Source organism: Rhinolophus hipposideros (genome assembly GCF_964194185.1).
Source record: "Rhinolophus hipposideros genome assembly, chromosome: 12".
Classification (NCBI taxonomy): Eukaryota; Metazoa; Chordata; class Mammalia; order Chiroptera; family Rhinolophidae; genus Rhinolophus; species Rhinolophus hipposideros.
In genome coordinates, this window is record NC_138058.1 from 185,194 (window position 1) to 202,427 (window position 17,234).

Below are 17,234 nucleotides of genomic sequence, written 5' to 3' on the forward strand. Positions count from 1 at the left end.
CCTCATGTGACAGCGGATACGCACACCATGGTGACAAGACAGGCTTCATGGGCGGTGCACCTGCTGTCCCCAGGCCCAACTTTCCAGGTTTACAAAATGCAGTTCTCCATTTGGCAGCAAACAGGCATTTCTTGGGTTCCTGGCCCAGTTCAGGCCTCAGTTGTCACTGGCGAGCCCAGCGAGAGCAGGAAGTGAAGGCGAGGGAAGTCCCCGTGGTGGCGGCACCCAGCATAGACTGCCCTACCCCATCCCTGACCCGACCTCAGAACTTGCGGGCTGAGTGAAGGATAACGGGCCTGAGTCCAGGCCCAGAGACTGGTCAGAGAGACACAAAGGGCTACAACAGGCCCCTCTGAGATGCTCGCGGACCAAGAGCCCTTCCACAGGTGAGCATGGCCGGTCCTTCCCCATGGAAGACACAGGCTTCAAGGCGGCAGGACCAGAGGCAGCCACCAGGTGGACCTGTCACCCCCATCCCTCTGTCCTAAGGCGTTGCCACCGCAGGGCCCTGTCCCCACGCCCACCATGCACAAAGCAGTCTGCAGTCAGCGCCTGATCTAAGATGGGGCCAGGGGTGAGGGCTCTGCTCAGCGTCAAGCGGAGGCCTAGGGAGCAGGAGTGCACATCTGGGGACGTGTGCCAGGACTTTCAGTAGAAGGAGCCCTTACCCCTGCACTCTGTGCATCACCCAGATGGTTCTGGGGTTCTGAGTGTCTGTTCCCTGATGGTGGGATCCTGGGGCAGGGCACGGGAGAGCAGGCTCTGAACTAGAGACAAAGTGTCTTCCAGACGAGGTGGGGAGTGTAGCTGCCTTTCGGGCAGTGCTAGGAGGGAGGTGGGGGATGTAGGACACCCCATTCCTCCCTAAGCCCCAACCACATTGGCCCCATGACCCCCACTCAGGGAGGGGCCTTCGCACTTGCTGTCCCCTCCACCTGGAACACACACTTCCCTTCCTTGACCTCCCTCAAGCCTCAGCTCCAATGTCACCTTCCCGAAGGGCCTTTCCCTACCACTTTCCCTAAGATAGAACCTATAACAGGCCCCTCAGAAAACATAAAGCTCTCACGGACACCTAAAGTTGTTTTTTCCTAGTTTCCTGTCTGTCTTCCTATTTAGGACATCAGGGGTCTTGCATGGCACGCCGGGCTCAGTGAGCCTGCTGTGTCTGGGCGAGTAGAGGCACGCATGAACTGCTGGTGGTCACAGTTGAGTGGGCACACAGGTCCAGCCCCACTGGTCCAGCTCAGTCTCTCACACATGACCTCCAGCTTTAGGCAGATAAGAACCAGTTTGGCTTCTGGCAGCCTGAGTCATGCTGTCGTGGCAGGGCCGGGCCAGCCCTGCGTGGGTGGCAGGAGGAAGCACGCCCAGCCCAGAGGCTCTGGGGCACAGGTACCTCCCACTGTTCTCCTTCCCAGGCAGCTGCTTGTCTGCAGCCGGGGCCTGGAAGACCTCAGGACACCTCGTGGCTGCCAGGCCTTCCCCATGGCTTCAGGTAAGCTCCCTCCACTCCTGTCTTCCATCTGAAAATGGGCAGGACAACGTCATTAGTGCTGTTTACCAAGTGCTTTCAGATTCTGGAGAACAAGGTCCCCAGGAAACGTCATGAGTGTGAGCTGCTGGCCATGTGGGAAGCCTGGCCACTGTGGGGGAACAGCTACGTGGGGAGGCCACGCAGAGGCGGGGCGGGGCCAGCAGGTGGCAGAGAGGGCTGGCCTGCCGTAAGGAAAGTCTGCAGCTCTGGAGTCTCTGCTCGTTTCCCACTGTTGGCAGAGAAAAGGGAGCTGGAGAAATATTCCTGTACAACGAGGGGGAAGGACGGTGTAAGCCCCCCGAGGAACCCCGACAGGTCTAAGCAGCAACGGGGAGGGTGGTGGCTGTCAATAAGTAGTTCTAGCAGACGCTTTTCACATGAGAATGCAGGCACAGGTGGCCAGGACTTGTAATTTCTCCAGAAGAGTCGGATATTCTGATTTGGTATGTGTAGTGTTTTGATTGAATCAAGCAGTGACATGAACAAAGAAAGTGTACAGTGTATGAGGTACCAGCCGTCACCTCTAGACCCATCCATGTGGGCAGAGAACAGATCTCAAGGCTGGTGTCTGAACCCCGTCCTCTGAGGGGGAAACTTTCTCCCCTGAGTGTCACCTCCGGGTTGTCAAGGGGAGGTTGACACAGGCACACCTAGTTTCATTGCACCTCACAGAACTGTGTTTAAGAATTGAAGGTTCGTGGCAGCCCTGCATCCAGCAAGTCCTTCAGTCCATTTTCCCCAAAGCATTTGCTCAGTTTATGTCTCTGTCACATTTTGGTAAATCTTGCAGTATTTCAAACGTTTTCATTATTATTACCTTTGTCACGGTGACCTTTGACCAGTCATTTTTAATGTTACTATTGTAATTGTTTTGGGGCACCACAGACCATGCCCCTATTAGATGGCACACGTGATCGATAAATGTGTGTGTGCTGACTGCTCCCCCCACCGGCTGTCCCCACGTCTCTCCCTGTCCTCGGGCCTCCCTTGTCTCTTAGTCCCTGAGACACAGTGGCCCCTAAGTGTCCAAGTGACAGGGAGTGTCGCACGTCTGTTCCTGGCGAAGATGCTGTGAAGACTGTTGACTGAGAATGTCACGTAAACTCAGTTGACAAAGCGGTGGCAGGTTTCAGAGGACTGGCTCCGATTCTGAAGCAGGCCTACTATGTGTCAAATGCTGTCAAGCAGCTTTGCACGCTCATGAAAGGGAGAGTCGATCCGTGTGGCAAAGCCCATCGTTGTTTCATTTTAAGAAATTTCCAGGGCCGCCCAGCCTTCAGCAACCACCCCCTGACCGGAGGGTGGCCATCGACGTGGAGGCAGACCCTCTACCAGCACCAAGATGGCGACAGGCTGTTGGCTCAGACGTGGCTAGTGTGTTTAGCAGTAAAGTATTTTTTAATGAAGGTACATGCATTGTTCTGTTAGACAGAATGCTGCTGCGTTGTCTAGACTGAATACACTACAGTGGAGTGTAAACATTACGTGTACGTGCACTGGGAAAGCAAACACTACGCTCCTTGCTTTACCGCGGTGGCCTGGGCCGAGCCCGCAGTGTCTGCCTATAGCAGCCATCACGTCCAAGTGCCCCCGCAGGCCAGGCACTCTGCTTGGCTTGTCACTTGGCTCGTCTCTGTAGTCCTCACAATAAGCACGTGAGGAAGGGCCATTATGGTTCACATTTCCAGAAGAGGACACCGGGGTGCACAGAGGTGAAGTAACTTGCCCAAGGCCAGGTGACCACTGCATGGGGACAAGCCAGGCTTGCTGCAGGGCAGGAACACTGAATGTAATCATGGGGGGCAACCCAGCTAAACTACAGCACTTGTGCCACAGGCAGCACAGCCCCTCCTCCCCCGTGGGTGTGTTAACATGTCGGCCATGGTCTTGTGTGTTTTCAAATGTGTAGAGGAGGGTGCTGGAACCTATTCCAGAACTAGCAATAAACTGAAAAAATCACTGTACTTAAAAACATTTCCATCCAAAACACTGGCACACGGTGCTGAATAAATGTCTGCACTTGAATTGTAATTACATAGATGGAGGAGATTCAATATGAATGGCTGAATTAAAAATGAGTTGGTCAATACTGTACCTGCTATGGCCTCTTTTCTCAAATAGAAGCCTTATGGTTTGGGGGCACTCTATACGCTCTGTCTGTCTACTAATAAAACAAGGAGCACCTCTGCTGCTAAAACCACACTGAACAGGAAAGGGGCAGTAACTGTGCCTGCAATTTGAGGCACTGGCCACCAGATGATGCCAGCACGTCTAAGGGCTCATGTCGCACGGTGACTATCGCAGTTTTCCTGGGGATCAGGAGTTCCTAGGATGTGGGACTTTCCCAGGAAAAACCAAGGCAATTGATCGCCCTAGTCTGTAAGCAAGTAGAGCTCTCTCTTTATCCCATGTAAGGTTTTAGAACCATCTTTTTCTCACTGCCAAAAATTTCAAAGCAGTTATGGGATAAATCATTGCTCTGTAAGCTATGAGCTCTAACTGAGGGGCACACCATAGGAACACATATAAGCCTTGCTTCTGTGAATGGTGCAATGAAGCAAAGAGGAAAAGCCAGCTGCTGCTCTGGCAGGATGGGCACGGGGACAGGTTCAAATCCTGCCTCCACCAGGATTGGGGCAAGTGAGCTCTCTCAGAGGCTGGACTTCTTATTCTACAAAATGAGCATAAGAACTTACCCATCTTGAAAATGGTGTAAGTGTGCCTGCCCGGCACAGCTTGTTACTGTTACGAGGGCCAAGCGAGATCGACATGAAAGAGTGGGAAACGGTGCCCGAGCACAGCAGTGAGACACACAGCCGTCCCCTACCCAAGCTCCTGTCCCCCTCCTGTCTACACAGAAGCTGCCTCATAAAGCTCATCATTGGGGCCCAGATGGCAAGAGCAAAGACATACCTCTAGAAACACAACATGACGGGATCAAAGTGGCTTTCCAGACAGACACATATCGAACCCAGAACCTGCTGGACCCAAACCATCTTGGGAGAACCTCGGGAGGATTGACAGCCAGCTGACCACTGGGACCTGGGAGGGGAAGCAGGAGTCTTGCGCAGCAGTGATGGTGATAGTCAGCTTTGCAGAGTCTCTGTACTGCCATTCCCTGCTGGGCCGGGCGGTGGAGACAAAGAAGACGTGTAATGGTGCTGGAGAGACAGACAGAGGATGTCTGAGGGCACTGTTCCTCCCTGTGCACCAGTGTGCTCGCCCATGTCTCAGCAAGGGTAACTGGAGCCTCTTAGGGAAAACGTGCCATCTGTACAGCAGCACAGCCAGCGCTACGTGTTGTGTGCTGCATGTGCAGGCACTCAGGAGCCAGCTGAGATGTCGAAGCGTGTGTTAGTCAGTAGCTGCACAGGCACACTTGCTGCTTTACTGACAGTGCCTGGGTGACACGGGGGGCACAGCTGGCCATGTCTGCACTGGGATTCAATAAACTTCCCTAATAAACAGGATTTATCCATGGGAAGTGTTTTCTGGGAGGGACAGGGCCTGTGGGTGAGACACTGAACTGAGGAAGAGAGAGGTTGTGGTGAGAAAGTGGGACGATTGCTCTAGAAAGACTGAAGAGCAGCCAAGCTACCCCCCCCAGAGAGCTGGGCCAGCGAGTGGCAACATCCCTCCCCAGCTCCGCCCTCAATGACATCATGCTAGTGGCTGGAAACCACCCGTGGTAAGTGTACTCACATCACAGAAGCTAGCAATGCTGTAAGTCAGGTGTCCTCTGGCGGTGGAGCCAGCACACCACTGCCTGCCTTCAGGCTCGTGCCTCACACATGTGTCCACTGTGACCAGGATGACCCTAAAACAAATCTGATAGTGTCACCCTCTGATTCACTTCTCTTCAAGGTAAGTTCCCTTCTCCTCAGCGTGGGGTTAAGGCCCCTCGTCTTCCAGTTCTTCCCAAATGCTGCTTAAACTCCAGCTCCGAGAACAAGACAAGACACATGCCACATCAGGTCCCAGCTCCGGCCAGCGTGGCTAGGGCCCAGCCTCCTGCTCAGATGATGAGTAAAGCTGGACAAGATGTCTCTATAAAAAATTTGAGGGCGCCGAAAACTGGCTGAGGCTTTGAGGAGCCGCAGAGGCTGGAGGTGGAGTGGGGCCTCGGGCTTTACCCAGAAGCATGGGCCAGCTCCAAAGGCTAGTGCTGAACTTGGCCAGACTCGGGGCATGGGCACGGGCGAGAAGGGCTGTGCTGTGTCACCACTGAGGAGCAGGGCCTGATGGATGCCCAGGTTTGGGCAGGGACCTGGAGGGCCAGGAGGGAACAGAAGAGGAGTAGCTGGCACAGTCACCAAGTCACCTCTAGCCCTGCCTAGGTGAAAGGTGCCTGGGCTGCAGAGCCCAGGCCTCCCTGCCCAGCAGAGGCCAAAGTGGGTCACCTCTGGGCAAAGTCCTCATTTGCAGCCTTGAGGGATCCCCACAGTGTTTTCTGACCATGTTCAGCAGTCAGCAACCGGGCACAGGCGAGGTGACCCATTCACTGGAGGAAAACATGACTGGAGGAGGTCCAGTAGGGATTCAGGTGGGGGAGGGACCGGGGACAGTGACCGGGGACAGCCTTTATGAGAACCATGAATAATAAGCTCAAGGATTTGAAAGACAAGATTGAAAATTTGGCAGAGACCTGGAAAGTACACAAAAAAGAAACCCAATGGAAATTGCAGGACTGAAAAGTGCAATTGACTGAAGTTGGGGACAAGCTGGCATTTGCGTGGGTGGCACTGGGCTGCTGAGCACTGCATGGGCATTAGCAGTGAACTCTCGACCTGCCTACTGTCACCCCAGTGTTCTGTGGACACGGACAGCCTGCTTTTCCCATCTCCTTGCACGTGGGACTTGGTCGTTGCTGCTGTCACGAGTCCAGTCAGGCAGGGCTGAGCATGGGGAGGGCACTACCACAAAGGTGACGCCTGCAGCTGGGAGGGTAGGACCAGGCCGACTGGGAAGGCTGAGTCGACTGTGTGATGCAGCCATTACCCTCAGTTAGGGAAGTGGAGTGAGGGGCCGAGTGCCAGAACTGAGAGTAAGTTTAGTCAGACATTTCCTGTGGGCAGAAATCATAGGGACACTAACCTTTTTAAGACGGAACCAACAGTGGAACTGTGGCAGGGAGTTTACCTTCCCCCACTTTGTCCCCACCCTAGGGAATGAGGGCCGGAGCACAGGGCATGGCTGACTGGGTCAGGGACAGCTGACTGGCCTCACCCACTTCACCTGGGATGAAGAGCACACGCAACAGCTGTGTGTTGTCTGAGTGTTTCCTGGAGGCCAAGGTTAGGGCTACGCATATCACAAGTGGTACCTCAGTCCTTGCAGCCACCTGTGACATGACTTCTGTTATTAGCCCCAGCTAACAGCTAACAGTTAAGGAAACTGGGACCAAGAGAGCTTGAGCACATGTTCTGGGTGGCCCAGCTCATAAATGACACAGGAGGACAGAACCCAGGTCCTGGGGATGAATGCCCGTCCCTAGACCCAGAAAGGCCTGTGGGCCACTTCTCGGGCACAGACCTGGGAAAGGTGGGGACCCATGACTTCTGCCGTCCAGGAGAAATCTGTCTCTGATTTTGGGTTGGGGTCAGAGGACTGGTCCCAGGAGCTGCACTTTGGGCAGGACCTTGACTACTGGTTCGTAAAGGACACCTCCTTCAGGCATCCCTCCCAAACCAACAAAGACAAACAAAACGCTCCCCGGGCCCTCGAAGGGAGATGTCGTGTCTCGCATGTACTTCAGAGGCAGAGGACTCCATCGCACCAGGTCACACAGCTCTGAGAACAGAACAGGGGCACACATGGGCAAATGCTCAGGGAGGCAACTAAGTTTTTGCAGAAATGTCTCACGTGCTCTGATGAGGAGCTTTTTAAAGATCTGGGAAATTCCTTGGTCACCTTCCTCTTTATGTCTCTTTTATTGAGGCGTAATTGACATATTATATCGGTTTGGGGCCAGAACATGGTGACTTGCCTGGCACCACACGCAGTTACATAATTCTTTCCTTGTGATGAGACTTTTGAGATCTACCCTCTTAGCAACTTTCAAATGCGCAGTGTGACCTTCCTCTTCGGAGGGTTTTCCCTCATTTGACACACTGATTCGTTGGTTGAAAATCGCCAGACTCATCACGTTGCCTGCAGCAGGGGAAGACCCCTGGTTGGGATCAGGAGGCCTGGATCCCTTCCTGGGTCTTTCTGGGTCGTGTTCCACCAGCGACAGGGTGCGGTAGGAGGATGGCTGAGCTTCCACCAGCCCTGAAAGGTCAGTCTGCTTCTGCGCTGCCATGTGCACCCGTCACAGACATCGCGTGGAGAGAGATTCTCCCGCCTTCGTTCCCCCCACACATCAGTGTGCTTGCCTTTCCAGCTCTCTGGGATGTAGTAAAGAAGGTGGTGTTTACTCGTGTCCACTGAAGCCCAGAACTGTCCCGTTCCAGCCAGCTAGCCTCCCTCCCCCACTCCCTTCACTCCCCGTGAAGTGACTTGTTCAAAGCCCCATAGGTGGTTGACAGCAAGTGTCAGAGGTGGAATTTGGATCCATTTCTGTCCCAGTGCTGAATTCACCTCAATGTCCCCAAGACGTGGACCACAGGGACAGAGCTGCTGTGAAGGCCCCTCCCAGGAAGTTGGCTCTGAGCAGAAAAGTTCAGGCAAAGCCAACTTCACCGTTTCTGTAAATAAAGTCAGTGGGGCTCAGCCCGCCTATTGCTTTATAGGCTGTCGACTGCATTTATGTGATGCCGAGTTGAGTAATCACGAGATCATGTGGCCCACAAATCCTAAAATGTTTTCCATTTGGTCCTTTTTACAGAACATTCATAGTCCCTGGTCCAGAGTCCAGCAAGGACACAACGTGACATGAGACTGTCCCTGTGCTGGGGCCCTGCCACTTGGCGTATTGGGAAAGGGGACATTAGATTTGTTTTTTCAAGTCAACAAAGAGTCCCAGGACACCTGTTGGCATATGAGGGTGTCTGGTTCTTGCTGTGCTTCTCTTTCCAGGAGCTCAGTAAAGGGAAATGGAAATCTCCACTTTGGGGAAATTGCACAGGGAAAAGGGGACGGTCATTTACAGCACCGCGTTGCGACACTCAGCAGGGCTGACCGTGACAACAGCGAGGGTTTCTCTATTTTTGAAATGCGAGGGCATTTCCGCTCGTCAGAGTGGGCCAGGGCGGGGACAGCTGTTTGGGGTGAGTGACTATCTTCTTTATAAGCAGCTCCTGGGGGCCTGAAATGGCAGTCCCTGTAGCCGGCGTGCCACAGGATGGGGGCCTGTCGGTGCCCCCCCAGCCACCTGATCTCTCTCCTCCTCTTCCTGTTCCCTTCAGAGACAGCCTGCCACCCCTCGGCGAAGAGGCCCTGCAAGGTGCAAGCCTTCAGGTAAGGCTGGCCCCCGATGAGGTGGGTCTGTACTGCCAACAGCCCCATTTGGCAGCCCTCTGGGCTGGTTTTCAGAATGTTCTAGACATGCAAGCCTGGCTGCTTTTGGAGACCTGGTTGACTTTCCCAGAGACCCTAGCAGCTCAGCGAGTAACGGACACACATGTGTCCAGGCATCCAGTGGGGGTTTGGGTCAAGTGTGCTGGGCAAAGAAGCAGAGAGGATGCCAGGGGCAGGTGACAGTTAGCAAGGCCTTTCTGTGCTGACACCAGGGAGGATCCCGACCCTGGGGCCTCAACTTCCCCATCTGTGACATGGGGTTCACGATCACTCCCAGCCTGCCTTACAGGTGGTTGTGAAAATAACACTGGGACAGTGCTCTGTGAACCGTCAAGTGTCCCCAAACGATTGTGATGTTTAAAAGTTGGGTCAGGAGTTTGTGAGATGTCACCATCACTGTCGTGAAGATGACAGACTGTGATGCATCTGAATGTGCCCTGTGCCTTGTTAGCCCAGGGCTGAGGGTATCTGGGTGACCTCATCCTCTGGCCTGAGGCTGTGGGTCAGACCTGTGCAGACATCCGGGTTAATGCCCACCGTCCCAGCCGGCTGGGAGCTCCAGGAGGGCTGTTCAATCTGTCACATGGATACTCACCCAGAAAGGAGGAGTAACTACAAAGAACTTTACAGTTTCCCTGACCATCCAACTGAGCTCACAGGCTTCTTAAAGCTGCCGGGGAGGAGGGTGTTGGCAGCCACACTTCCCAGGACAGGAGATGAGGCACAGGCCCCAGGTCTGGCTAGTGGGAGGCAGGAAGTAGAGGGTCCACATCCACCTCACGGACGGAGGGGCCCCCCACAAAGGAAAGACTGAGAGCTAGGAATGGGCTGCTGGGCAAGCTGTACAGGAAGCTGCCCCTGCCAGGCCCAGAGCAGGCCCCTGGTGGGTGGATGACAGGCTCAGGGACATAACCCATGGTCTAGGGCTCAGGGTGAGTGACTGTGAGGTATCTGTCCCTTGAGACTTCTAACTCTGTGCTGTGGTGGCCACTAGTCTCAAGTGACTCTTTACGTTGACATTTCAATTAATACAAATAGAAATTTAAAAATTCAGATCTTCAGTTGTACCACATCTCAAGGGCTTGGCAGCCACATGTGGCCTTGTGGGACAGCCGACAGGGAGCGTCCTGCAGCCTGGGAGTCCTGAGGTCCAGCACTCGTCCTGGGAGCGGATGAAAGGGAGCAGGGCCAGGGTGAGCCTGTGTCCTGGCCAGGACCGCCCTCGGTGTCCTCCTGCCACAGGGGGGCGAAACCGTCGCCCCCTGGGCAGAAGGTTGGACTCAGTTTCAGCGAAGCCTAGGGACACAGGAAGGCTGGGGCTCAGTGCTGTCTGTGACGGGATCCTTCCTTGTTGCAGAATCTGGGATGTCAACCAGAAGACCTTCTACCTGAGGAACAACCAACTAGTTGCCGGATACCTCCAGGGACCAAACACGAAGTTAGAAGGTAAGAGGTTGCTGGGGACACTGACGCCGTGTGGCCTGGGTCACCCTGCCCGGGGGTGCGCCATAGTGGCCTCTGTGTGACGTCCTGGCCACTGGAGGGCAGGGAGGGGTAAGCCTCAGTTAGGAGCTGCTACCTGCAGGCACACTGATCCCAGGGCCACAGCCTCCAGTGCACAGACAGCCTGCGTTCCTGTGTTCAGACTCCAGCTCCTCCCACAAGGGACACACCACATGGGGAGGCTGGCCTTTCCCTGCTTCGGGAGGCCCAGAGTCTATGGGGGCAAGGTGGTTCAAGTCCTGGGACCCCCCTGTGACCTCATGTGCCAGTCCCCGGCTCAAGGGCAGCATAGCTGTTGACCTGAAGCTCGGGTACAGGGGTGGGTGGGGGCAGCTAGGTGATGTGCCTAGTTTGATCTTCTATTTGGATGCAGATGAGAAAGATAGGACCTCGCTGCCCTTATGGCCCGGGTTCAGTTAGGGGGAATCCAAGTCACCCCCCTCACTGTCCCCTGCTCTCTGCAAACTGACCCTCTGCTCTGCTCTTCCCCAGAGAAGATAGATGTGCTGCCAGCTGAGGCCCACGCTGTGTTCCTGGGGATCCATGGCGGGAAACTGTGCCTGGCCTGTGTCAAGTCTGGTGACACGATCAGGCTCCAGCTGGAGGTAAGGACCTGCCCAGACAGCAACCTCCCCACATTCTTCCTGCAATTCTGGGGGCCAACTACGACCAGCTGGGCATTCTCCTCCACGGGGGAGCTGGGGCTGTTCCTGCTGCTGCTCTCAGCGGGCTCGGCTGTCCCTGCGGTGTCTGGACGCTTCCTTGTGGTCCCCCAGGGTTCAGCGGTCAGCTCCAGCTTCCCTACAGCATGGCTGCTGGCTGACAAGAGGGATTATCCCCCAAACACAAGCACTTATAAAACGTCGGCGTCATAAGTCTGGGACATACTGCTAATGTCCTATTGGCTACCGCCCATGTCACAAGGCTGAGTCTAGTCTCAGTGGGGGAGGTTAGCACCAAGAGACTCATTTAGGGACCTCCATCTCTTATCCAAGGGCCCCTACCCCACATACACGCTCCCGCTTCCAGTGAAGCCCCCCGTCCTGGTCTGCTCAGACCTGTGGCCAGCACCCCTTGGTCTTGTGCAGCATTAAGGGCTTGCATTAAGGGCCCTGGGAAGAGACGGCTTTGTCTCAGGAGCTTGGTGGGTCAAATCTTAACCCAGGCGTGAACCTTAGTCCACAGTGGCCATAACTGTGGCATTGTCACCTCGCGCTGCTCGAGGGCAGGGCACCTCTCTGGAGAGGACTGCCTGCTGTGTGTAGAACAGGGCTGAGGTTGAGTGGACTGTGACACTCTCTGCCTGCCTCCATTGCCCCCTGCTCGAGGTGTGGACCCCAGCACAGCGCAGCCTCCCCAGGCCAGGGCCTCCACTCATGGCTCCACGCGCTCACCAGACTCACCGCCCCCTAGCGAGGGTGGCCAGACCTTCCCAAGCCAAGCTGTGACGAGGAGGCAGCTTCTTTGTGGGGCTTCTATCCCAAGAGGCCTGGCCCGTGTGGCCTCCAGCAGGGGTCCTCAGGTCAGCCTTCGCCCCCCCAAGAGGGCCCCAGGGTGGGGTGGAAGGTGGTGGCGCGGGAATCCTCATCTGCTGGTCCTGGCCCCCAGGCGGTCGACATCACTGACCTGAGCAAGACCCAGGAGCAGGGCAAACGCTTCACGTTCATCCGCTCAGACAGCGGCCCCACCACCAGCTTCGAGTCGGCCGCCTGCCCTGGCTGGTTCCTGTGCACGCAGCTGGAGTCCGACCGGCCCGTGAGCCTCACCAACACACCTGGGGAGGCCATCATCGTCACCAAGTTCTACTTCCAGCAGGACTAGTGGCACTGCCACACTCCCGCCCGGGTCCCCAGCTGTCGTGGGCTCTGAGTGGCAGCCTCAGCAGGCAGACTCTCAGAAGGGGCTCCAGGGACCCTGGTATCCAGGCCCCTCAGCTCCCCAGCCTCCATTTGCCCCACGGTGGTCTTTCTGTAGTGCAGCTCAAAGCCCTTCACTGTCCTTCCAGGTGACACCCAGGCCATGCGGCCAGCCTTCTCTACTTCCGGGCTAACTCTCCACCCCAACCCACTAAGTGCCTTCATTCACCTTCTACCACATGGCTCCCAAACCCCAGGGAAGCAGCATTTCCAGGGTTTGTAGCAAAATGGAAAATAAGGATTTCATGATGTTTTTTAAAAGCCCATTTTATCGAATTTGAAGGAAAGTATTTTACTTGGACATGATGTCCTTCTTAGAAGTGGGTAGGGGATCAAAATATCCCTGTATTTGTGAAATGGTGGTGAAAGTCAGTTTTCTTTTTTGTTTCTCTTCCTTGTTTTTGTAATGCCCTAACCTGTAAAAATGAGAAGTTAGCAGACCATGTTGGTCCCTCATTTTTTGTTTCTGAAATGTTCCTTAAGTCTGGACCCTACCACCCCGGCCCCAAGCACAAGCTCCTCTCCAGACCTTCCACAGCTGCTGGCAGTGTCCCCCAGCTCCCAGCCCCCAAGTCACAGCAGCTGCCCTCTCCCCCTGCCCTGTCCCCCTGTCTCCCGAGGAGTGACTCTCTCCTTGACCATTTCAGCACTTGTGACACTGAAGCTTATTTGACAGATGCATGTACGTCTGTCTGTCTGCTCCCAGACTGGAGCAGGGATGTGACTCCATGTGTCTCTGGTCGCTGCGGGGCTGAGCACGTTCCTGGCCCTTAGTCGGTGCTCACAGGGCTGTGTTGTATGTGAGTGGGAAGTTTCCTGCTCTCCGTGACTCACGCTCTGGTTTACAATAAAGCCTTGAAAATGCCTCTTCATCGCTGGCTGTGTCCATGGCCCCAGGCTCAGGGCAGTGAATACCGGGGAACGGCGAGGCCGAAGGCTTCCTCACCTTGGCCAGTCCAGGCATCTGTCCTCTCGGCCTGTCCCTCCTGGGGCTTTCCTGTCCCCAGACACACTAGAGCACATTTCCCTGCAGGAAGATGTGTAGCAGCGTTGTCCCCAAACCAGAAACACCCCAGGCCCCTGTCCCAGGAGAGGAAGTGCCTGCATCGCGTGTGTTAACACAGTGCAGCTCAACAACAGACATGGGGAGCTCAGGCTGGTGGCAAAGTGGGGACTGTCACCCACTGAGGCAGAGAGCACAAACAGGCAATGCTGATGGGACAAACACAGGGACTAAGAACGTGTCCTCCCTGAAGGCTGGTGGCAGTGACTGGGGGACATGAAGGGTCTGGCAGGGGCACAGACAGTCAGGATCCAGGCAGCATGCTGCTTGTCGGCATGGATGTGGCACTTTTGTGTGTGTGTTGTCTTTCAGATTCTGAAATGTTTCACAAAAGAAAAGGCTGCCCCTGGTATGTGGGGGAGGAGGCATCTTGGAGATGATTGTATGGCAGGGGACATTGCATCTGGCCCCACGAGGTGGGTGTGTGAATCTGCAGGAACCACTGTCATTAGATGTCCCTCCCCCAATGGCTTGGAGAGTGGGGATGCTCTCCTCCCTCCTGCCCAGAGTCCCAGAGTCAGGCTCCCCGGGGCCCTGAGCTACCCTGAGATCATCACCACGGGGCTTCTTCTGGGCCGTGTTGGCTGAGATGCCGGATACAGAGTGGACCGAGCACAGGCAGTGCCCTCAGCCTGCTCTGCTCCCCATTCCCAAACTGGACGGCTGCCCGCCTGGCTTTATTAGAGGACAAGAGCTCTCTGCTAAGAACAAACTACATCAAGCAGGTTGCAAGGCAACAGACGGGGAAAGCGTCACTGTCTTCTCTAGATTGTGCACCCTGTGATGACTGTGTCAGCCCATCTCGGTGTCTCTTCCTCGTGTACAAAGTGGAAGCAGCCACGCCTACTCCACGGGGACCATACAAGAACGAAATGTGATGATCCAGGGGACATGTTGCGTGTAACAAAGAGGCCCAGGTGACTGATGTTTCCTCAGTCCTGGTAAAAGGAGGACATTTAAGGCAGGAAACGCTTCAAGGCTGACTGGTGACAACAGCAGCAAACACGTGATTCTCTGCAGCCACCAAGCCAGTCAGACACTTCATGTGATGAGGCCGCACGGTCACTTACAGATAAGTTCCAGGCTCTGGGACTCTAGATCCACTTCCTGTTTGCTGTGCGCTCCCAGATGTGACCAATCCGGGGAGTCTCGGCTTCCTCATCACTAAAGGCAGGTAACAGCTGGTGCAAAGGGGCCAGGTTACCTCATTAAATCTTTGCAGTAACTTCCTGCTGGTCATTAACATTATTTTTGCTGTCATTGGTCCTGGAAGAGTCAGACCTCAAAAGAATGCACTCCAAAGTCAGGCTGCTTTGAGCAAGGTCCCCAGATCAGCAGCAGCATGTGGGACCCCAGGCCTCCTACCGGATTCACTGACTTACCAGGTGGTTCCAGCTCCCTGAGGACACGACACCTCCCTCAGGGCCTCCTGGCTGGGGAACATGTTCTTCAGGCCAGGATGCCTGCCCCCCACCCGCTGCCCCCCACACACACTCCCAGGTTCCCATGTTTCCTTCTGTGATGCCTCATGAGCTCCCAGACCAATGCTCCATGCCTGCTGGGTGCTCGAAATGTTTGGTGACTAAATGAAGTGACCACTGACATACCAACAGAGGCTAATGTCTTACCTGGGTCAGAAAATTTGAGAAAATGGGGACTCAGGCCAGCAGAATTTTGAAAGAAGCTTAGAGAAAAGGACAGGCCTGGGTGTGGGGAGTTCCCAGGGTTCAGGGCTCTCAAGGAGCAAGACACGAGCACAAGCTGTGGCACACACAGGCTTAGTGGGTGACAGCGTGAGGGGCCCTGACAGCAGCAGACCGCTCAGTGGTAGTTGCTGCTCGGGAGGGGGGCAAAGGGCTGGGGAGTGAGATGGGAAAGGGCTCCTGTGTCTGGTGACGCACTCAGTAGTACAGTGAGCTCTTGGGCACAGAGATGCCAAAGGACAGCAAAGCTGGGGGACAGCAGAGCTGGCCTGGGCTTCTCCATAGCTGGCAGATGTCCGGTATGTGAAGCAGGCAGGCTCTAACAGCTAAAAATCTGCTCATTTGGATGATGTTTAAGACAAGGGATGTGGACATATTTGAATGTGGCATTGCGTAGGCTGCTGAAGAACTCAATCCCCCAGGGCTGGTGGCAGAGGCCACCTTTGGCTCGTTGATGGAATTCGAGGTCTGGATATAGTTTGGGAAGCCTGGCCTGGGCAAGACATCCATATGATTCAGAGATGGTGTGCAAGGAGGATGAGAGGTGGGGCTCAGGTGTGAAGGGAAAGCACTGGGGGAAGGGGGAAAGACTGGGAGGAGCGTGGCTTCAGACTCAAAGGCTGAGTCAAGTCCCCCCAGCTGGCTGTCAGCGCGAACCTACCTGGAGCTCAGCAGGAGCAAAGGTGGGAGATGGCCCCTCACCTTGCAGAAATGCTCTACCAAGTCACGATGTATCCCAATGATATTTTAATTTCGGTTGAAGGTAGAAGTTTTCTGCTTTTTCAGGCACAAGGCTGGTTAAGACACACTTGAAGCTTCACTTTTCCTTTATTGGCATAAATCGTGCTCTAATAGTTGGTGTTAAGTTGGGGTAAAATTCTTGCAAATCTTGAGGGAACCAAATAATTTTGTTTTTTCCCCTCATATAACTATTAAATCTCTAAGCCATAGTGGCAAATCTCAACATTCTTTATATTAAGCCCAGTGCTCAGAAAAGCTTGGAGAGATAGTGAAACACATCTGTGGGGTTCTCAGCCTCAAAGGGAAAAAAGCTTAAATAGAGTGATGTCCAGCTTCCAAAAGCTCCTGTGGCCTCTGGGTCTCCTGGGGCGGCAAGTATGAGGGGGTAAAAGAGCAGTTCAAGAAATAACCACCAGGGGTCAGCATCTTCCCGACGATAATCCACACGCCGGCCTTGATCTGTGGCCGGCTCTATGGCCCTGTGCCTGGGTGATTGACATGTGGAATTACCCCTACACTCGTGTCTGGGGGAACATTTGCCCCAGACCTTCCCCAATTCCCTCCTCCCCTTGTTCATCGGTGTCTGCGCCAAAGGCCATCTCCCCAGATAATCTCTGAGCCTCCGTGCTCAAGGTGCCCCAGTGGGCTCCAAGACAGGGAAAGCATAGTTCCTCAGCTCAGTACCACTAGGTGGCTGCTGTGTCCCCAAATAGCACTCAATGCTGCCCTGAGTCCCCGGTGAAAAACTTGCACTTGGATCGTGTTTCAGTGAGACACACACTCTCAGCAGAGGCAACAGTGTGCAAGCGAGTGAGTCCCACCAATCAGGGAAGAAACACGGAAACTGTGCAGAGATGCGTCCCTCGCCTCCGGTCCGTGCCATCCACGCCGTCCACACTGCCCTCCCCATCCACGCCGTCCACACCATCCATGCCATCCGCAGAACAACTCTCCACTGCCTGCTTTTGGGATGATGGCTTTTGATTTGTAAATGCATAATCAAATGTCCGCATTCTGTGCCCAGCACAAAGGACCCACCTGCCCCAAATGCCTTTCTAAGTGCTCATCTTTCAAAAACAATAAAGTGGCTTCTTGCTTTGAAATGACAATTGCCCACTCAACTCTCCACACCGTGTTTTCCAGGAGATTGAGACGGGGCTGGTCTGGTCTGATTCCCAGCCTCCGAGCTGGGGGCGTCTCCTCCTCCTGCTCTGTGACAAGGAGGTCCCCCAGCAATGCAGGCTCCTCAGCCTGTTTTACCCCTGACCACCTCACACTGCTCAGCCCTCTTTCCCCAGTCAATCAGGAACAAG

At 54.8% G+C, this 17,234-nt stretch overlaps 1 protein-coding gene across 2 annotated transcripts; it reads left to right on the forward strand.

Moving 5' to 3' along the window:
* The first annotated feature begins 1,399 nt into the window (after nt 1–1,399).
* IL1RN (interleukin 1 receptor antagonist) lies at nt 1,400–14,701 on the forward strand. 2 transcript variants are annotated; one of them, XM_081068831.1, is made up of 5 exons: nt 1,400–1,498; nt 8,884–8,935; nt 10,353–10,441; nt 10,991–11,103; nt 12,107–14,701. In XM_081068831.1, the coding sequence occupies exons 1-5, from the start codon at nt 1,489–1,491 to the stop codon at nt 12,317–12,319; spliced, it is 477 nt and encodes a 158-aa protein (XP_080924957.1). In that variant the 5' UTR covers nt 1,400–1,488; the 3' UTR covers nt 12,320–14,701. The 2 variants fall into 2 exon arrangements, with proteins under 2 accessions (XP_080924957.1, XP_080924956.1); XM_081068830.1 differs by lacking the exon at nt 1,400–1,498 and having other exon boundaries at nt 8,790–8,935.
* Nucleotides 14,702–17,234: the final 2,533 nt, after the last annotated feature.